The following is a 20,929-nucleotide window of genomic DNA, read 5'->3' on the forward strand; positions in this document are numbered from 1 at the left end:
GAGATGCCATCAGCGACGCCGACCCCAACATGTACCAGCCGCTGTCTTACCCGCTCAGCTTTCAAGTTTCCCTCACCGGATTCCTGATGCTGGAAATTGTCCTGGGGCTTGGCAGCAACCTCACCGTATTAGTACTTTACTGTATGAAATCCAATTTAATCAACTCGGTCAGTAATATTATTACCATGAACCTTCACGTGCTCGACGTCATCGTTTGCATGGGGTGCATTCCTCTGACCATCGTCATCCTTCTGCTCCCCCTGGAGAACAATTCTGCCCTGATCTGCTGCTTCCACGAGGCCTGCGTCTCCTTTGCCAGCGTGTCCACCGCCATCAATGTCTTCGCCATCACTCTGGACCGCTACGACATCTCTGTGAAACCCGCAAACCGGATCTTGACTATGGGAAGGGCCGTGGCCCTCATGACCTCCATCTGGATCGTTTCTTTTTTCTCGTTCTTGATCCCTTTCATCGAGGTCAACTTCTTCAGCCTCCACAGTGCCAACACTTGGGAAAATAAGACGCTGTTGTGCGTCAGTGCCAATGAATACCACACAGAACTGGGCATGTACTATCACCTGTTGGCGCAAATCCCCATCTTCTTCTTCACGGTGGTGGTGATGCTCATTACATACAGCAAAATACTTCAGGCCCTGAACATCCGAATAGGCACCAGGTTTTCCACGGGGCAGAAGAAAAAAGCCAAAAAGAAGACCATTTCCTTGGCGCCGCAACAGGAATCCACCGAAGCGTCACAAGCCAGCGGAGGCCGACATGTGGTCTTTGGGGTAAGGACTTCCGTTTCGGTGATCATCGCTCTGCGGCGGGCGGTCAAGAGACACCGGGAACGCCGCGAAAGGCAGAAAAGAGTCTTCCGCATGTCGCTGTTAATCATATCGACTTTTGTTCTCTGTTGGACACCGATCACCGTTTTAAACACGACCATTTTATGCCTGGGCCCAAGTGACCTTTTGGTAAAGCTGAGGCTGTGTTTTCTAGTCATGGCCTACGGGACCACCATCTTCCACCCCCTCCTGTACGCCTTCACCAGACAGAAATTTCAAAAAGTTTTGAAAAGCAAAATGAAAAAACGCGTCGTATCCATAGTCGAGGCTGACCCAATTCCCAACAGTGCTGTGATACACAACTCCTGGATTGAGCCCAAGAGAACCAAGGCCATCGCTTTTGAAGACAACGAAGTGAGGCAGAAATGTTTGGTACCTCAAGTCGTTACGGACTAGATTCCCGTATCCGCAGGATTATTTTAAGAGGGGGCGGGGAAAGTCAAGGATAAACCACGACTGCCAAATACAGAGATTTTGTGTTGTTTTTTTTTAAAAAAGGGGTGGTGGGACAGAAAGCATAAGCCGGACTGTAATGGTTGGACAAAAATGCATTTAGACAGATCAGGGCTGTGTATTTATTTCCTCATTATTCAAAACGTGTGTTGCATGGCAGTTTGTTAAAGCGTAAAATCATGGTTATATTTTGTCAATACTCTGTCCTCCAATATACATTTAAGTAAATATTTTCTAACAAGAAAAGCCTTAAAATAGTGGTCACTTTTCAAAAATGCCCGTTTTGCTGTAAATACGTAAAGCTTTTTTTTTTTAAAGTTTGGGCCGGAGAAAAAGTGCACACCGGTAAGGCTTATTAGGCTGCCCTATTTTGGCACCGTATTCGGGTTTCTGATAATGAACCGAAAACTTTTTCTCAACTATAATTGTAAGCCTAAAATTATAGCTATGTGCCCCAAGTAATTACCAGCAGCTTTGCGAGATCAAGGTACGCTATTATTTCGAGCCGCAATATAAGCCTTTACAAATAATTTTCATCAGAAGCGTATTCTGAGACTTTTTTTTAAAACTATCTATATAAAAGTCAGCCTGAGAGAAGTTTGATTTTAAATAAGTGAAAGACTGCTGTACAATAAGAATTTTCTAAATTGTAATTATTTTTAATTCTTCCTAAATTTCTGTTTGGGTAACAGGAATGAATTTATCTACTGCTTGTGTGTTTTAAAGGATTCTTTGAGTGCTTATATATCAATGTTTTGGTCCAGAAATGTGATTTTTATACACTGCTAAACTGCTTGTTCATATTTCTAAGCCAATTGGAGTTGATAAGCCAAAATGTTTTGCCAAATCAAAAACCTCAGTCCGAGACAAGAAGAAGTGCCACAGTTGTTTGGCTTCTTTTCCATATTAATCATATTTACTCATTTGTATCCTGCCTTTATTAGTTTTACAAATAACTCAAAGTGGTGAACATATCCAACACACCTTCCTCCTCATATTGTCCCCACAACAACAACCCTGTGAGGTGGGTTGGGCTGAGAGTCACCTAGCTGGCTTTCATGGCTAAGGCGGGACTAGAACTCACAATCTCCTGGTGATTGACCCAATGTTACCTAGCTGGCTTTCATACTAAGGCAGGACTAGAATTCACAATCTCCTGGTGATTGACCCAATGTCACCCAGCTGGCTTTCAGGGCTAAGGCAGGACTAGAATTCACAATCTCCTGGTGATTGCCCCAATGTCATCTAGCTGGCTTTCATACCAAGGCAGGACTAGAACTCACAATCGACTGGTGATTGACCCAATGTTACCTAGCTGGCTTTCATACTAAGGCAGGACTAGAATTCACAATCTCCTGGTGATTGACCCAATGTCACCCAGCTGGCTTTCAGGGCTAAGGCAGGACTAGAATTCACAATCTCCTGGTGATTGCCCCAATGTCATCTAGCTGGCTTTCATACCAAGGCAGGACTAGAACTCACAATTGACTGGTGATTGACCCAATGTCATCTAGCTGGCTTTCATACCAAGGCAGGACTAGAAGTCACAATTGACTGGTGATTGACCCAATGTCACCTAACTGGCTTTCATACTAAGGCAGGACTAGAATTCACAATCTCCTGGTGATTGACCCAATGTCACCTAGCTGGCTTTCATACTAAGGCAGGACTAGAATTCACAATTTCCTGGTGATTGCCCCAATGTCATCTAGCTGGTTTTCATACCAAGGCAAGACTAGAATTCCCAATCTCCTGGTGATTGACCCAATGTCACCTAACTGGCTTTCAGGGCTAAGGCAGGACTAGAATTCACAAACTCCTGGTGATTGCCCCAATGTCACCCAGCTGGCTTTTATGACTAAGGCAGGACTAGAATTCACAATCTCCTGGTGATTGCCCCAATGTCACCCAGCTGGCTTTCATGGCTAAGGCGGGACTAGAACGCCCCATCCTCTGGTGATTGGCCCAAGGTCACCCAGCCAGCTTTTACGCCTAAGGGAGAGCTAGCATTCCCTTTCACCCGCTTTCTAACCTGGTGCCTTAACCACTGGACCAAACTGGCTCTGATCTATCTCTGACCTTTCCCAAATCCCTCCATGTTTTAAAGACCTCGTTTGTGTTCCACAATAAAACTGACTCGGGGATTCTAATTTTGCAATGCCCAGCCCCGTTTCACATCCTTTCTAACATGCTGTGGGCTCAAAACTATCCAATGAGGATTATTTTGCACAGGATGTCGGAAAGCATCGATCAGCACATATCTCAACAATTAATCCCTACTTCAGTGGATCCTCATCCGATTCAAAACAATACCTGTTCACCTGCCTTGCTCCTTGCTCAAGGATCGAAATCCCGTTTCGGTTGGCGGAACAAAAGAACCCACTTAGCGCAATATCCCGCTTATCGTTCTCTTGTTCTTTTACGTTGTCAAGATAGCACTCTTACTTTTTTATGCACTGAGCAGGTTCCGGTCAGTGTCTATGAAATGGTGGGTTATTGAAATATCTGTCTGTAATCATTTTACACCACAGAGCCCCACGGTAGCAATTGCATTTTTTTTTTAAAAAAAGAGCTTGACCGCCTGGTTTCAGACTGCTGAACCAGGGCAAGTTTAGATCCTGGGTTTTCAAAGGTCACAGCCAAAGATGGGGAAGGAGAACGCGGCCTTAAATAAACCAACTTTAAAAAAAGGAAACGAAAAACAGAGGAAGTCAAAGGGCAGACTTGATGGACAGCTGGGTCGTTTTCTGACATTAGTCTTCTACCTTTCTCTCATACATAAATTATAGATAGTCCTCGACTTACGATCACAATTGACCCCACCCCCCCCCAAAAAAATTTTTTTGTGGTTAAGTGGTACAGTTGTTAAGTAAGTTTTGCCCCCATGTTGCCCTCTTTCTCGTCACGGCTGTTAAATGAATCACTTCAGTTGTTAAGTTAGTAACAACCGTCGTTAAGTGAATCTGGCTTCCCCTATTGACTTCATTTGTCGGGAGCTTGCAAAAGGGGATCACGTGACACACAAACACCCCGGGACGCTGCGACCATCATAAATATGAGTCAGTGACCAAGCGTCAAAATTTTAATCACGTGGCCACCAGGACGCTGCAACGGTCGTAAGTCCCCTTGTCACTTCGGTCAGTAAATGAACCGTCGTTAAGTCAAGGACTAACCTGTACGACGGAAGGCCACAAAATATTCAAATTTCAGGCATTCCTGGATGAAAGGAACGGTTTTGTTTAAGCGTTGTCTGAATCAACAGAGGTGCACAAAGACCTGTCAGGCGTTGAAAAAGAATTTCCTTCTATTTCGTGCTTCAATACCTGATCTGCTTTAATATCACTATTGGATGTACTGAAACACTCTGAATGATTTGGGTTGTTGGTTTTTTTTTTTTTAAAAATAATTCTTCAGTCCAGGAAAAAAAAAACAGGCTAAAGTTTAAACTGGGCTAATGGAGAACTTCATCCTTTCGCCTTCTGGTGAAAGATTATTTTGTAAATTGGCTAGGACCGCAATGGCACCTTTCCCCGACGTGTTAACCCTTCCTAAGCCAGATATGACATTCTCAAAATTTCAAGGATATGTCCACTGGTCCGAAAGTTACTTATCCGTGCTGGGTTATCAGGCAGGGATAGAGTAAAAACAAACAAACGAACAAAACACCATTCAAATTCAAATTACCGTACCACTTTAAATTGCCTACATGATGGGCCTGATCATCAAGACACCGTCAGTGATGTCTTGCACGCAAAGTCAGCCCAAAGCCAACATAGATAGATAGATAGATAGATAGATAGATAGATAGATAGATAGATAGATAGATAGACAGAGACAGATAGAAAGATAGATAGGGATAGATGATTAGGTAGGTAGGTAGATAATAGAGATAGATAGATAGATAGATATATAGATAGATAGATAGATAGATAGATAGATAGATAGATAGATAGATAGATAGATAGATACAGGTAGTCCTCTACTTACAACAGCTCATTTAGTGAACGTTCGCAGTTACAACAGCCCTGAAAAAAATTGACTTACGACCGTTTTTCACACTTGTGACCGTTGCGGCATCCCCATGATCATGTGGTCAAAACTCAAGACGCTTGGCAACTGACTCATATTTATGACGGTTTGCAGTGTTTCGGGGCGTTGTGATCCCTTTTTGCAACCTTCTGCCAAGCAAAGTCAATGGGGAAGCCAGATTCGCTTCACAACCGGGTTGCTAACTTAAGAACTGCAGGGATTCGCTTGTCAAGTGTGGCGAGAAAGGTCGTAAAATGGGGCAAAACTCACTTAACAAATTTCTCACTTAGCAACGTGGGCTCAATTGTGATCGTACGTCAAGGGCTACCTGCGCTCTTTTAGAAAGAGCACAGAGGAGAACAACAACAACGATGATCAGGGGACGGGAAGCTAAAACATATGAAGAACGGTTGCAGGAATTGGGGATGTCGACTTTTAATTAAAAGAAGGACTAGGAGTGACATGATAGCCGTCTTCCAGTATTTGAGGGGCTGCCACAAAGAGGAGCGGGGTCAATTTATTTCCCAAAGCACCTGAGTGCATAACAAGAAGCGATGGATGGGAACCAATCAAGGAGAGAGGCAACCTAGAACTAAGGTGAAATTTCCTAACAGTGAGGACAATTAACCAGGGGAACAACCTGTCTCCAGAAGCAGTGAATGCTCCAACACTGGAAGTTTTTAAGAAGAGACTGGACAGCCATTTGTCTGAAATGGTATGGGGTTTCCTGCCTGAGCAGGGGGTTGGACTAGAAGACCTCCAAGGTCCCTTTCACCTCTGTTATTCTGTTAAAAAAAAAGATAAATGTTTGTTTCTTGCAAATGTTCTTAAACTATAATGCTACAAATCGTATCTGTTCGGAGTAAGGAGTGGGTTCCAGCATCTCTAATCTGCAGTGTATTCTCTCCACAAGGGACCAGCAAGAGCATCCACTGTAGCAGCTGGTGGTACTCTGTTAAGTAGGAACAATGTGGCTGGAGTTGTAATTGAACAATCACAAATCAGAAATTCCAGTTACTCTAAGACAGGGGTAGGCAACCTCGGCTCTTTTATGACTCATGGACTTCAACTCCCAGAATTCCTGAGTCAGCATAGCATCTTAACGATATGCTTAGTGAGATACATAGCTATTTATGTTCCAGGCTGCCAAGCTGCACTCGGATGCATAATTTAATCACACGACTAAGCCACAGCTTACAAGTCTTATTCTCAAAGAGCCCAGATCTTGCAGCTTTGCAAAATATGTTTGCTGGGTAAAATGTCTTACAAGTAGTCCACAATTTACAGCCATTCATTTAGGGACCATTTGAACTTACAACAGCCCTAGAAAAAAGAGACTTAGGACTGTTTTCCAGCTTACGACCACTGCAACCTTCCCACAGTCCCGTGATTAAAATTCAGAAGCTTGGCAACCGGTTCATATTTATGACGGTCGCAGCGTCCCGGGTGTGTGTGTGTGTGTGTGTGTCCCCTGATCCCCTTTTGCGACCTTCTGCCAAGCAAAGTCAATGGGGAAGCCAGAGTTACTTAACAACCGCGTTACTAACTTGGCAACCGCAGTGATCCACTTAAGAACTGTGGCAAGGAAGATCGTAAAACAGGGCAAAAACTCACCTAACAACTGTCTCCGCACACCAACAGAAATGCTGGGCTAAATTGTGGTTGTGAGTAGAGAACTACCTGTGCTATCCTAAAATGTTTTCCTAATTAATTCCCGAAAGATCGGGAAGATTCCTGTATTATAGGCAGAATGTAATGAAGCAGTTGCTTGAACTCTACGCATGTGGATCCGTTCAGGTAGTGTTGCCAAAGCCCAACTGTGTTGTTGTTGTTTTTTTAAAAAAAAACAACCACCATGAACTAGTTCAAAGAAAGTAGTGATCACATTCCACAGAGGCTCTGTTAGAAAACACGGAAGGGTGTCAATTTCATTTCTGTGTTGATCTTTCCTAAGGAAAACCGCCAGGAACAAAATGGATGGCACGCTCGCAGAAGGAGCTAGTCAGTATCCGTGGGATACGGTTTAAAAAAAAATCAAGATGGCAGCCGAGCTTTTTATACCCTCTTGACTTTTATTTTTAACCATGCTCTCTTAGATGCCCCGATACCCCCTGTGATATCATGGCTGAATTATTTCCTAAGAGGGTCAAAGAAAAATAAAGAAAGATGTTTATGTTTTTCACAAGGTAGGAGAGACAGCGGTTCAAAGAAGAATATTCTTTCATTACACGTAGTAAATTATGAGATCTAAGGAAAAAGCTCATACTGTACGCTCTAGCAAGTCTCTGATTAATTAATTACCATATATACTTGAGTATAAGCCGACTCGAGTATAAGCCGAGACCCCCAATTTCACCCCCAAAAACTGGGAAAAGTTGTTGACTCGAGTATAAGCCGATCCGCTGTTCTGCAAGCCTCCGCCGCCGGCGGAGGCTGGATCCGCGCTCTGCAAGCCTCTGCCGCCAGCAGAGGCTCGATCCGCCATTTTGCAAGCCTGAATACACAGGAATACCCTGTGTGGCCGCGGCTCTCGGGGAAGCCCTGGCTGTCCGCTTCCTCGCTCCACGCTGCCATTCGGGGCCCGCGCGTTCCCCGGGCAAATCGCGGTGCCCAGCAGGCGAGGAAACACGCCCGCTCCAGTCGCCCCCCCTTCCCTCAGGAGACGCGAAGCAAGTGACCGCCCGGAGCTTACCGAGGACTTGCGCGCGGCCGAGGCTTCAGTGCTTCCAGGATCGCGCGCACCTCTCCCAAGCCGCCGCCGTCCGGAGACCTGCCGAAGTTTGGGGAGGTTTGGGGAGGTGCGCGCGCACCTCCCCAAACCTCCCCAAACGTCGGCAGGTCTCCGTTCCTCCGCGCCCTGGAACGGAGACCTGCCGACGTTTGGGGAGGTTTGGGGGCGCCCAAACCTCCCCAAACCTCCCCAAATTTCGGCAGGTCTCCGGACGGCGGTGGCTTGGGAGAGGTGCGCGCGATCCCGGAAGCACCAAAGCCTCGGCCGCGCACAAGTCCTCGGTAAGTTTTTTTGTTGACTGGAGTATAAGCCGAAGTGGAATTTTTCAGCCCAAAAAGTGGGCTGAAAAATTCGGCTTATACTCAAGTATATACGGTAATGAACCAGAGTGCTTTGGCTTCCGTTTTCAAAAGTTCACGTTCCAGAATAAATTCTATTCTGATGGAAGACGAAATATCTGTATTAAAAGTTTGTTTTGAGACAATCTAAAAGCTAAAAGCTAGAAAAACCTAATCCCACGATGGCTTCCCTTTCAACAGAGCAGTGACTAAACAGCTATTTATTATTTAGATTAAGCAAAACCATCTTAATTGGCTTTTAAAGGAAAATTAAAATTTTAAGTTAATTTGTACAAAATTGCACCACGAGGAGCAACGTTTTCCCCAAAGCCTATCGAACAGAGTTGCAGGACCAGAAAAAGAGCAAGCAAGCAACGAAACGTTTAAGATTACTCCCTTCACCGTTCACTGCAAATGGGTATCACCCCAGGATTAACTTGATTTAAGACAATTAAATTTGATTTGTTGAAAACGTGGAGCCCCCCCCCGGGGCTTTCTCGTTATACCCAAGTTTTAAAAGTTTACAATTCAACACCATCCCCTGCGTCAGGCGCGTTAACTTTGATTCAAGGTTTTTTTTCTTTTCCTTCCAAACGTTCTTTTGCCTAAGAATCTGCAAAGTGACAAAAAGACACCCTTGCAATTCTAATCAGCGTGAGCTGCCAGTTTTCAGTGACACCACATCAATAATCCCCAGTTTAAAATGAAGGCCGCTGGAGCTGAGAAACGGACAAAGATGAGTCTCTGTGCAGAGGAAATGCCTTGCTGTCGTCGCGTAAGTAAGTACTTTTATGCGATTTTTCTTTTTTAAAAAAAAATCGTAGGCACGGGTAGTTCTCAACTTACAACCGTTCTTTTAATCACCATCACGGTGGCACTGGGAAAAGTGACTTAAGGGCCGTTTTCACACTTAACAACGGCTATACCATCGCCGGGATCACACAAGCAAAATCCAGACGCCTGGCAACTGGTTCACATTTATGACGGTTGCCGTGTCCCGTGTGTGTGTGTGTGTGTGTGTGTGTGTGTGTGTGTGTGTGTGTGACGTGATCACCTTTTGCGACCTTCTGACAAGCAAAGTCAATGGGGGTAAGCTGGTTTCGCTTAACGACCGTGTTCCTAATTTAACAACTGCGGTGATTCACTTTGTAACCGTGGCAGGAAAAGGTCGTAAAATGGGGACAAGGATCACTTAACCAGTGCCTCGCTTGGCAACAGAAATTTAGGGCCCACTTGTGGTCGTGAGTTGGGGAGGGCCTGTGCAGCCTGCCAACAAACTCCACAACATCTAAAACTGATCTGACAAGTTTCTTTCCTCCCACGACAATTCTATGTGGGAAAAAGGGTCATAAGCCACATTTTTTTTCCCCCACTGTCCTTGTAACTTCGAATGATCCTTAAATAAATGGTTGTTAAGCCGAGGACTAGCCCTACTCTAAAGAGATTCACCTGCTCAAGGATAACTTCAGCTAACCTCCAGAGGCTCACTTGGTCCGACTTTTCGAAGAAAAAGGAAACCCACCTTAGAATCAGAATCAAGCTGGAAGGGACCTTGGAGGTCTTCTAGTCCAGCCCCTTGCTCAAGCAGGAGTCCCTGCTTGACAAGTGGCTCTCCAGTCTTTTCTTGAAAACCTCCAGTCATGAAGGAGCCACAACCTCTGGTGGCAAGCCGTTCCACTGGTTAATTGTCCTCACTCTTAGGAAGCTTCTCCTTAATTCCAGGTTGCTTCTCTCCTTGGTTAGTTTCCATCCGTCGTTTCTTGTCTTGCCTTTTGGTGATTTGGAGAATAAGTTGAGCCCCTCCCCACTCTTCTTTGTGGCAGCCCCTCAAGCATTGGAAGACGGCCCTAGTCCTTCATTTCTGCAGACTAGCCAGACCCAATTCCTGCAACCGTTCTTCATATGTTTTTAATCTCCGGGCCTTTAAATCGTCTTAGTTGCTCTTCTTTGCACTTTTTTTACACACACACACACACACACACACACACACACACACCAAAGTCTCAACCTCTTTTTTGCAACGTGGCGACCCTAAACCGGAGGTGGTACTCCAGGTGTGGCACTACAAAGGCTTTATTAAAGTGGTGCCCGTACTTCACCTTAATAATGCCGCTTGGGGGGTGTATGAAAGCCCTAATAAGCAGGCATATACATAGAATGAAGGCTACTGCTAAGCTTGTAAGCCGCCCTGAGTCTTCGGAGAAGGGCGGGATATAAATGGAATTAAAATAAATAAAAATAAATAAAAAATTATTGTGATTCCATGCCTCCGTTTATACAACCTCGAATCGTTCACGATCTTTTTTTTTTTTTCCAGAGGGGGAAACCTTCCCGATTAGCAAGCTCGTGATCTTAAAAAAAAAAAACTCACCGAGTTCATTGAGACTTTGAGCGGCTTTGGTGATCTCTCGGCTTCCACCCTGAAGTTGGCCTTGAAGTCTTTTGCTGAGGTACAAGATGCGAATTATCCTCCTCAGCAAGTCGCAGGCAGCCTTGAGAAGGAAGGAAACGTCGATTAAGCGTGTGTTCGTGATTGTTCAGCATTAAGGCATCCCGCTGGGGGGAAAAAAAAACCTGCACGTCTACTGGACTCAGAATGCCAGCTCTGTCCCACTGGGGTTCATTTCATTTTTTTTTTATCATTATTGTACATTTTTATTAGCTGATCCAATTAGCTCCCCCTTGAGCTTCGGATGGCCCCGGACCTCCGGTCCTTTCGCCGCAACCTCAAAACCTTTCTTTTCCATCAGGCTGACCTGGATTGACGATGGGTTTTAAAATGTTTTAATTTTTAACTGTGTAGTTAATTTATTTTGGGGCTGTTATTTAATTTTTTTTTTAATTTTTGTATTGTTGTTTTTACTGTTGTTAGCCGCCCTGAGTCCTTCGGGAGATAGGGCGGCATATAAGTCCCAAAAATAAATAAATAAATATGAAATACAAAGAGAAAATTCAAAAAAGCAGTAGAAAATCAGGAGGAGGGAAAAGGAAGGAAGGAAGGAAGGAAGGAAGGAAGGAAGGAAGGAAGGAAGGAAGGAAGAAAGAAAGAAAGAAAGAAAGAAAGAAAGAAAGAAAGAAAGAAAGAAAGAAAGAAAGAAAGGGTGAAAAGAGGGGGGAAAGAAAGAAAAAAGCTTTCCGCTGCCGACTCTCTTTAGCAAAAGTAGAAGATCAGAATGTTAGAAATCTCAACTTTTTACTTTAACACAACAGTATACGCTAGCCACTTCTATAACCACAAACCTTTCTAATTAGCAAAAACAAAATCAAAGTTTTGGGGGTTTTTTTGTGTTTTGGTTTTTTTTTTTTTGCTTTTACTGCAAGCACCAAATCCAGAAGCAATTTCCAAATAGAAACAAGGTTAAATATAGTCTCTTCTTTGGATAAAAGAATCAGTTTAACCATCTCTGCTTCTCCTTGCTGTGGGGAACAATACGTGTAAATTCTGTTTACTCATTAATCTTTATCCTAATTCATATTAAGGGAATCCTCTATATTATTTCAATTTTTTTTAACCCTAAAGGGAAAAACACACTTTTTCTACTTTTGATATTTTTTTTGTTTGTCGTTGTTGTTAGTTGCGAAGTCGTGTCCGACCTCTCGCAACCCCGTGGACCACGTTCCTCCAGGCCTTCCTTCCTGTCCTCCGCCATCTTCTGGAGTCCATTTAGGCTCAGGCTTACCGCTTCGGGGACTCCATCCAGCCACCTCGTTCACTGTCGTCCCCTTCTTCTCTTGCCCTCCACCTTTCGAGATTTGAGTATTTTTTAAAGTTCGTAAAAGATCGATCTTTTCTAAGCCAAAAGATTGATATTTCGCTAACTTTAAAAAAAAACCACACTCAAATATTATACGTAAAGGGATTCAGTCCGCGCCTTGATGTAATCCAGTGGACATTCTTGGCAAACCCTGCCGTGAGGGCTTTTAACAGCGAGCCACCTTACCAGGATGGAGCAGAATTTAGTCCTAAATCCGTCGTGAAGGACTTATATAGACAGTCATAGACACAAGGACATCATAAAGGTAAAGGTTCCCCCGCACATGCGTGCTAGTCGTTTCCGACTCTAGGGGCCGGTGCTCATCTCCGTTTCAAAGCCGAAGAGCCAGCGCTTGTCCGAGGACGTCTCCGTGGTCATGTGGCCGGCATGACTAGATGCCAAAGGCGCACGGAACGCTGTTACCTTCCCACCGGAGTGGTCCCTATTTTTCTACTTGCATTTTTTACGTGCTTTCGAACTGCTAGGTTGGCAGAAGCTGGGACGAGTAACAGGCGCTCACTCTGTTACGCGGCACTCGGGATTCGACCCGCCAAACTGCCGACCTTCTGATCGACAAGCTCAGCGTCCTAACCCACTGAGCCACCGCGTCATCATAAATGTCATCATAAATGGGGCTGGTGGTCATCCTTGAAGCCCTACATGGCACAGGGCCAGGGTATCTATAGGAACCACTTCCATATGGACATCTACCTGTCCTACTACGTAGGTGAGTGTGGGGACACGCTCCTGGCCCCTTCCCGCAATATTGTTATCTGATGGGAGCTTGGAGGCGAGACTTTTCTGTGGCAGTCCCTGCCCTATGGAGCACTCTGCTCCCAAACGTTTGGCAGGCCTCCAGTTTTTCTTTCCTTTCCCTTTTCCATTTCCTTTCCTTTCCCTTCCCTTCCTTTTCCATTTCCTTTCCTTCTCCCTTTTCCATTTCCTTTCCCCTTTCTTTCCCTTCCTTTTCCACTTCCTTGCCTTTCCCGTTTCTGTTTCCATTTGTTGTGACTCAGGGTCAGCCTGTGGGTTCGGCAGTTGGGTCGGACGACTCAGAGGAGGAGGAGGAGGGGGGTGTTGAAGAGCTTGCTGAGGGGGTTGGACAGCTTAATGAGAGCCCTCAGCCAGGCCCCTCTCACCTGGTCACGACGTAGACCCAGCTGTGTGAGCCTGACAGCGTGGATGAAGATGACCCACAGCTGGCCCTGTTCAAGGACGCCCGACGCAGGAGGCAGTCAATCAGGAGTAAACAGAGGAAGGCAATGGGGCTCCTCGGAAGGAGGCAGAGAGAAGCCACGCCCTGAACTGTATTTAAGGGGGAATGCGTGGGAGGGCTGGTTTGCTGAAGGCAACCGCTTGAAAAGCTCCTGTTTCTTGGTTCGTGTCTTGTTCTATTTGTTTTTGTAGCAATAAATTCGGCAGGCGTAATTCCAGCCTCTTGCCTTCTTGTAAAAGGGGTTGTCCCTGCCTTTTCTGCAGGGCCGGTAGCAGGCTGGTACAGAACACCATTTCTCTTTCCTCTCCTTTCGCTTTTCCCTCCCTTTTCTTTCACTACTCCTTCCCTTCTCCTTTCCCATCTTTCCCATCCTTTCTCTTCCCCTTCCTCATTCACAAGGAGACCAACAGCAGAGCAGCCTTCGCTAATCGGCTTTCGGTTTCATTTTAAACCAGGATTAGTAGCTCATCCAAACTGGCCAGGATCAGAAATCGCAGCCTGATCTTATTTTGTGCGCCTCACGCGCAATTTCAAGATCAAACTGCAGAGATTAAACACCAAACTCCAAACATCAAACCAAGTGGATGTCTCCCCCCCCCAAATTTATTCCTTGCAGCAATACTTTAAAAGCCGGAGCTTGTTCATCAATTACCAGCGTAGCGTGACTTTCAAATACATGTCAGGGAGAAGTGGGACCCAACTAGCTTTCTGCTATGAAATCTTCAGCTCAATGAACTTGCTTAATGACTTTAATTATGTGTATAGAGGCAGCAGTGTAAATCATTCACAGTATAATTGCGGTTCTAAACCCATTCAGCGTACAAGACGTGTGGACTATACGACGAGAAGATTTGGATTATGTTCCTCGGTGCCATAATGGCTCTATTTAGTTCCAAACCAGTACATTTTAATTGTTACACCACTGAATAAATATGCAATTATTAGCAGAGGGGGTTTCCTTCTATGGTAATTAACATCATGATTTTATTTAAGGCAAAGCATTTTCTTCTTTATGTGTAATTTAAATTTGAGTAACTAGCTGGCCGAAGATGTGTAAACATACCGGTCACCTAGAGGATGGGAAAACATCAGGAATATGGAAAATGAACTATGCAAGAATTACATTCTATCAGGTTTTCCAAGATGGCTGCATTTGAATTCTACAAATAGGTGAACGACGCGGGTTGATCTTTCCTACATGTTTTTATATCTGATACAGTCGCCTTCTCAAAGATGCCACGGCTTGAAATGCAGGCACTTAAAAGATTCCGGCCATAAAATTATTCTAAAAGCAGAATTTCGTTAGCTGCTTTTAGTCACATATAAGAAATGGTTCCTGGAATTGGGAATGTCTAGTTTAATGAAGAGAAGGACGAGAGGGGACAAGATAGCAGTCTTCCAATCTCTCAGGGGCTGCCCCAAAGAAGAGGGAGTCAAGCTGTTCTCCAAAGCGCCTGAAGGCAGGACAAGAAGCAATGGATGGAAACTAACCAAGGAGAGAAGCAACCTGGAACTAAGGAGAAATTTCCTGATAGCCCCTGGACTGCCCCTGACCTTCGCTCGTTTCGCCAAGATTTAAAAACTTGGTTGTTTGAATTGTCTGGCCTGGACTGAGGGATTTTAAGTTATATTAATTAAATTAAATTAAATTAATTATAAATTTTAATTTTTAATGTTATCTTAATTGTGGGCTGTATTAATTTAATTTAATTTTATTCTCTCTTTTGTATTGTTTTTAACTTGCCCTGTGAACCGCCCTGAGTCCTTCGGGAATAGGGCGGTATATAAATTCAACTAATAAATAAATAAATAAATAAATAAATAAATAAATAGTGAGAACAATTAACCAGCGGAACAACCTGCCTCCAGAAGCTGTAAATGCTCCAACACTGGAAGTTTTTATGAAGAGACTGGACAGCCATTTGTCTGAAATGGTGTAGTATTTCCTGCCTGAGCAGGGGATTGGACTAGATGACCTCCAAGGTCCCTTCCAACTCTCTTATTGTTATTGTTATTATTGCTTTTCATTCTATACCGGCTGCTTGCTGGTTTATATGAGGATTTTGGCCCTTCAAAGGCCGAAGAGAATCGGCGGTCCTGGTGTCGCAAACCTGGCACATCAACAGCCGAACAAACAATCTGGCAAGGAAAACAACACGAAGAAAAGAGAGTCCTGTTTTGTTTTGTTTTTTACCTAAAATTTACCTAAAATACTCTACCTGGTTTCATCAAGGTTTTCTGTATTTTATAACACGCTTTACAGATCTTTCAATTATGGTAGCCTCTCAGGAGGAGTTTAGAAAGGGAAGTACAGGTGATCCCGGGCTTAAGAGCAAAAAACATAGCGCAAAATTTCTGTTCTTAAGTAAGACATTTGTTCAGTAAATTTTGACCCGCTTTGAGACCTTTTCTGGTTAAGCGAATCGCGGCCGTCGCAACGGGCTTCCCCCTTGACTTTGCTTGTCAGAAGGACGCAAAAGGGAATCACGTGACCGCGGGGCGCTGCAAACCGTCGTAAACATGAGTCAGATGCCAAGCATCTAGATTTTAAGCACGTGGCCCTAACGGTCGTTAAGTGTGAAAATTGGCCCTAAGCCGCATTTGTCAGTCCCATTGCGAGCTGGAACGGTCCTGAAAGGAACTGTTTAGCCTCGAGGTACAAGGAAATGGCGACCTGTGAAAGGAAACACCGTAGTTTTGCTTTCACTCCTTGTTGAGGCAGCCCAGAATGGGATTAATGAAAAACGCCCTCCGTCGTTAAAACATGGAGGCTGCTTGCAGGTTCGGTGGGGAACATATATTACAGCTTTCAGAGATCCTTCCAAGCAAACAGACGTCAAGGAGTAGATCGAGCAGAATAAAATGTTAGGACAAAGCTATTGTTAAAGCTCTGACAATGGTGGATGCAGTTGGACGGATACGGGTAAAATACAATTGTGTTGAGCTTGCTAAACAAGCCTGAAATGTTAAGGTTTCTCAATTTTGCTCAGTTTAACCACAATTATCCCCTTAAGGCTGTCTTAGGGAAAATATCAAGGGGGGGGGCTGGAGTGTTTAAAAGCGCTAAAGGGAAAGACAGCGGAACTTAAAGAGGGTGCAGAAAGAAAGAATGCGTCTTTTTATAAAGCCTACTTCCTCTACTCCTTATTTACTACAGGTAATGCTCAACTTACAACAGCTGGTTTAATGGACGTTCGAAATTACAACGGCGCTGGCAAAAGGGGCTTAAGGACCGTTTTTCACACTTACGACTGCTGCAGCGTCCCCCGTGGACAGGGGATCAAAATCCAGACTCTTGGCGATGGACTCATATTTATGACGGCCGCAGTGATTCCCCCTTTTGCGACCTTCTGATAAGCAAAGTCAATGGGGAAGCCAGATTCATTTAACAACCAGGTTACTAACTTAACTGCAGTGATTTGCCTAACGATTGTGGAAAGAAAGGTCATAAAATGGGCCAAAAGTCACTTAACAAATGTGTCTCTTAGCAATAGAAATTGGTGGCTTTATTGTGGTCATAAGCCGAGAATAGAATAGAATAGAATAGAATAGAATAGAATAGAATAGAATAGAATAGAATAGAATAGAATAGAATAGAACAGAAATAGAAATAGAATAGAATAGAGAATAGAATAGAGTAAAATGGAATGGAATAGAGAATAGAAATAGAAATAGAAATAGAAATAATAGAATAGAATAGAATAGAATAGAATAGAATAGAATAGAATAGAATAGAATAGAATAGAATAGAACAGAATGAAATATGAATAGAATAGAATAGAATAGAATAGAATAGAATAGAATAGAATAGAATAGAATAGAATAGAATAGAATAGAATAGAATAGAATAGAATAGAATAGAACAGAATAGGGAATGGAATATAGAATATAACAGAATAGAATAGTTGGAAGGGACCTTGGAGGTCTTCTAGTTTAACCCCCTGCTCAGACAGGCAATCCTATACCATTTCAGACAAATGGTTGTCCAATTTCTTCTTAAAACCTTTCCTGTACATAAAGAAAGAAAGCTTCTTTTTATAAGGCTTACTTCCCACTCCTTACTACAGTCTACTGCTAGGGCTGAAAAAAGGGACAATTATGTCCATGAATCATAATATAATAGCGTGAAGCTGGAGAAAAGAGGTCACTAACTCTGAGATGCCCGGATTTTTTTGACCCAAAACTCTCCCACAACCTGTCAACAATTAACGATGATTGACACCTAGCAATTTTCAATATTATCTCAGGTTTAAAAGAGGTGCTCGGTGGATATCCACAATGCTAAATACTATTTTCCATTTGGTTTCCATGAATCCCAGAAAATGGCATTTTATGTGTAATTCTTGGGAAGTGAGGAACAAGAACCAAATTCTAAACTGAAGCTGCAAATAGGCAGATTTAAAATGAGGCAACCAATGAAGAGAATAACTACATGTGGAAAGGCTCTGGACAAAATATGTAAATGCACTTTACAAATTTTGCCACGTAAAATTCCTTTCTGTTTGCATTTAGGTTCCCCCCCCCCCGACTCCAACCGAGAGGATTTATTTATTTTTTTGAAATGTTCACCGTTCTTATGCAATGATTTTAATTATTTATTCCGGGAGTGTTTCCCTTTTCAACAAGTAACTATAGCAACCCTGCAGAGCCAACCAGAAAACCATCCGGTTATCTCTGTCCATCATTAATTCACTCCGATCTGGAAGTTGCAAACACTGTTCTAAAAAATCCTTCACATCTGTTCCTCTCGCAATTGCTCTGCAGCTCGTCAAAATACTATTTTGCAGCCAAAAGGGAAAAAGGAGGAGGAGGAGGAGGAGGAGGAGGAGGAGGAGGAAAAAAAGAGGAAGAAGAAGGAAGAAGGAGGAGGAGGAGAAAAAGAGGAAGGAGAAGAAAAAAAAGGAGAAGGAGGAGGAGAAAAATAGGAAGGGGAAGGGGGGAAGAAAGAAAGAAAGAAAGAAAGAAAGAAAGAAAGAAAGAAAGAAAGAAAGAAAGAAAGAAAGAAAGAAAGAAAGAAAGAAAGAAAGAAAGAGATGGAGAAAGATGGAGAAGAAGACGAAGGAGAAAGAGAAGGAGAAGAAGACGAAGGAGAAGGAGAAGAGGAAGACGACGAGGACAAAGAAGAAGAAGAAGAAGAAGAAGAAGAAGAAGAAGAAGAAGAAGAAGAAGAAGAAGAAGAAGAAGAAGAAGAAGAAGAAGAAGGAGGAGGAGGAGGAGGAGGAGGAGGAGGAGGAGGAGAAGGAGAAGGAGAAGGAGAAGAAGAAGAAGAAGAAGAAGAAGAAGAAGAAGAAGAAGAAGAGGAAGAAGAAGAAGAAGAAGAAGAAGAAGAGCATTGTTGGAGAACGGGAAGAGAAAATAACTCACCTGAAGCCTGGCTAACTGCGCTGTGCGGGATACGATTTTGTTGTAGGGATCAATAATTTTGGCTTTGATCCTAGAGGAAAAAGGAGCCGCGTTTTAGACACCAGAGCGATGCAGAAGAATGCAAAAACTTCCAACGACATGTCATACCTCTCAACAGTACTCTGCAGGGCGCTAATTCTGGTCTGCATCATTTCAAGAACACCTGCGCAAAAGGCAAAAGGAACAGATCAAAATAACTACTTCACGTGAGAGAAAAGCTGCTTTTCTTTTCTTTTTTTTTTCTTTTTTCTTCATTCCAGTTGAGGAAAAGAACTTAACATTAAGTTAGGAAATTGCAGAATCCATAACACAGGTAGTTGCAACGGTTCATTTATTTATTTATTTATTTATTTATTTATTTATTATTGGGACTTATATGCCGCCCTATCTCCCGAAGGACTCAGGGCGGCTAACAACAATAACATATAATAAATACAGAAGTTAAGATAAAATTAAAATTAAAGGCCTCTGTACAATAAATAATTAAAATTAAAATAAATTAAAAATTAGAGTTAAAGTGACCAAAGTTGCAACGGCACTGGGAAAAAAAGTTGACTTAGGACCGTTTTTTTCAGACTTACGACCGTTGCAGCATTCTCCCCCCCCCCCCCGGGTCACGCGATCAAAATTCAGAAGGCTTGGCAACTGGTTCATATTTTACGCCGGTCGCGGCGTCCCGGGGGGTCACCTGATCCCCTTCTGCGACCTTCTAACAAGTCAACAGGGAAAGCCGGATTCACTTAACAACCGTGTTTCTAACTTAACAACTGCAGGGGTTCACTTCTGTGGCAAGACAGGTTGTAAAAAAAATGGGGTAAAACTCACTTAACTGCCTTGCTTAGCAGTCGTGCTTAATTGTGGTGGTAAGTCAAGGACGACCTGTGCTATTTTAAAATATTTCCCATAGTTAGTGATAAGCCTAACAATGTCCAGTGCAGAATGGGTGTTATTTTTCTCACCCGTATTCAGAAACGCTACACGTTTGCTCAAATCTCATTCTCAATCAACGGGGCCTTCTGGGAATATTCAGCCGTACAAAATAACCCAACGAGAAGCTCAGAAATTTTCCTGGGCTTAACGTCAAACTTTGTGGGACTCGGGTGTTACTCGCACAGCTAACCCTTCATTTCTACTTAGGGCCATTATTTATAGCCTGCTTCTAAGGATAAGAATCTTCTAAAGCAGCCTTGGAGGCGCAGTGGGCTAACGCCTCCTTAAGTAACACCAGCTGCCTGCAATTAGTGCGGGTTCGAGTCCCACCAGGCTCAAGGTTGACTCAGCCTTCCGTCCTTCCCAGGTAGGTAAAATGAGGACCCAGATTGTTGGGGGCAATTAAGCTGACTTTGTAATAATGCCACTTGGGGTGTGTGTGTGAAAGCCCTAATAAGCAGGCATATACATAGAATGAAGGCTACTGCTAAGCTTGTAAGCCGCCCTGAGTCTTCGGAGAAGGGCGGGATATAAATGGAATTAAAATAATAATAATAAAAAAAACAAGCAATATAAAATCTATAAAAGAAAAATAACAACAAAAAATCCACAGTACACATTATCTCGAAACTAACCAAAGACACTGAGGATCCTTTCCTGAGGGATAGAGAAGGCAGAAAAAGGGGGAATAGGACAATTGATATAATGATAGGATATTTGAGGTGCTGTCATACAAAACGGGGGGCAGGGGCGGTGTCAACCTATTGATCGAAGCACCTGAAGGCAGGACAAGAAGCAACGGATGGAAACTAACCAAGGAGAGAAGCAACTCGGAACTAAGGAGGAATTTCCTGGCAGTGAGAACAATTAACCAGTGGAACAACCTGCCTCCAGAAGCTGTGAATGCTCCAACACCGGAGGTTTTTAAGAAGAGACTGGACAAGCATTTGTCTGAAATGGTATAGGGCAGGGGTAGGCAACCTTGGCTCTTTTATGACTTGTGGACTTCAACTCCCAGAATGCCTGAGCCAGCATGGGGAACTAGGCCTCCTTTATGACTTGTGGACTTCAACTCCCAGAATTCCTCAGCCAGCCATGCTGAGGGGAAAGGGAAAGGTTTCCAAGCTGAGCCAGGCCGGCTCAGGAATTCTGGGAGTTGAAGTCCACGAGTCATAAAAGAGCCAAGGTTGCCTACCTCTGGTATCCGGTTTCCTGCCTGAGCAGGGGGT

The 20,929-nt window shown here is 43.6% G+C and overlaps 2 protein-coding genes across 7 annotated transcripts in view; one reads left to right on the forward strand and one right to left on the reverse strand.

The window, feature by feature from the left end:
* GPR22 (G protein-coupled receptor 22) overlaps positions 1 to 1,241 on the forward strand; it is a gene marked incomplete at both ends in the record, with an annotated part of 1,299 nt that extends 58 nt beyond the window's left edge. The window contains one exon of the mRNA XM_081330593.1: positions 1 to 1,241. This exon is cut by the window's left edge and continues 58 nt beyond it. Coding sequence (XP_081186719.1) covers positions 1 to 1,241 — 1,241 coding nt within the window.
* Positions 1 to 20,929, reverse strand: part of COG5 (component of oligomeric golgi complex 5) — a 150,302-nt gene that overhangs the window by 118,260 nt on the left and 11,113 nt on the right. For 4 of the 6 annotated variants that reach the window (XM_081330700.1, XM_081330698.1, XM_081330703.1 and 1 more), the window contains exons 4-7: positions 18,879 to 18,933; positions 18,732 to 18,801; positions 13,291 to 13,356; positions 10,768 to 10,888 (exon numbers count right to left, since the gene is read on the reverse strand). In XM_081330700.1, coding sequence (XP_081186826.1) covers positions 10,768 to 10,888; positions 13,291 to 13,356; positions 18,732 to 18,801; positions 18,879 to 18,933 — 312 coding nt within the window. The remainder of the gene's footprint in view (positions 1 to 10,767; positions 10,889 to 13,290; positions 13,357 to 18,731; positions 18,802 to 18,878; positions 18,934 to 20,929) is intronic. The other 2 variants (XM_081330701.1, XM_081330699.1) reach the window with 1 other exon arrangement.

The sequence above is a fragment of the Vipera berus genome (genome assembly GCF_964194415.1).
Source record: "Vipera berus genome assembly, chromosome: 6".
Lineage (NCBI taxonomy): Eukaryota > Metazoa > Chordata > Lepidosauria > Squamata > Viperidae > Vipera > Vipera berus.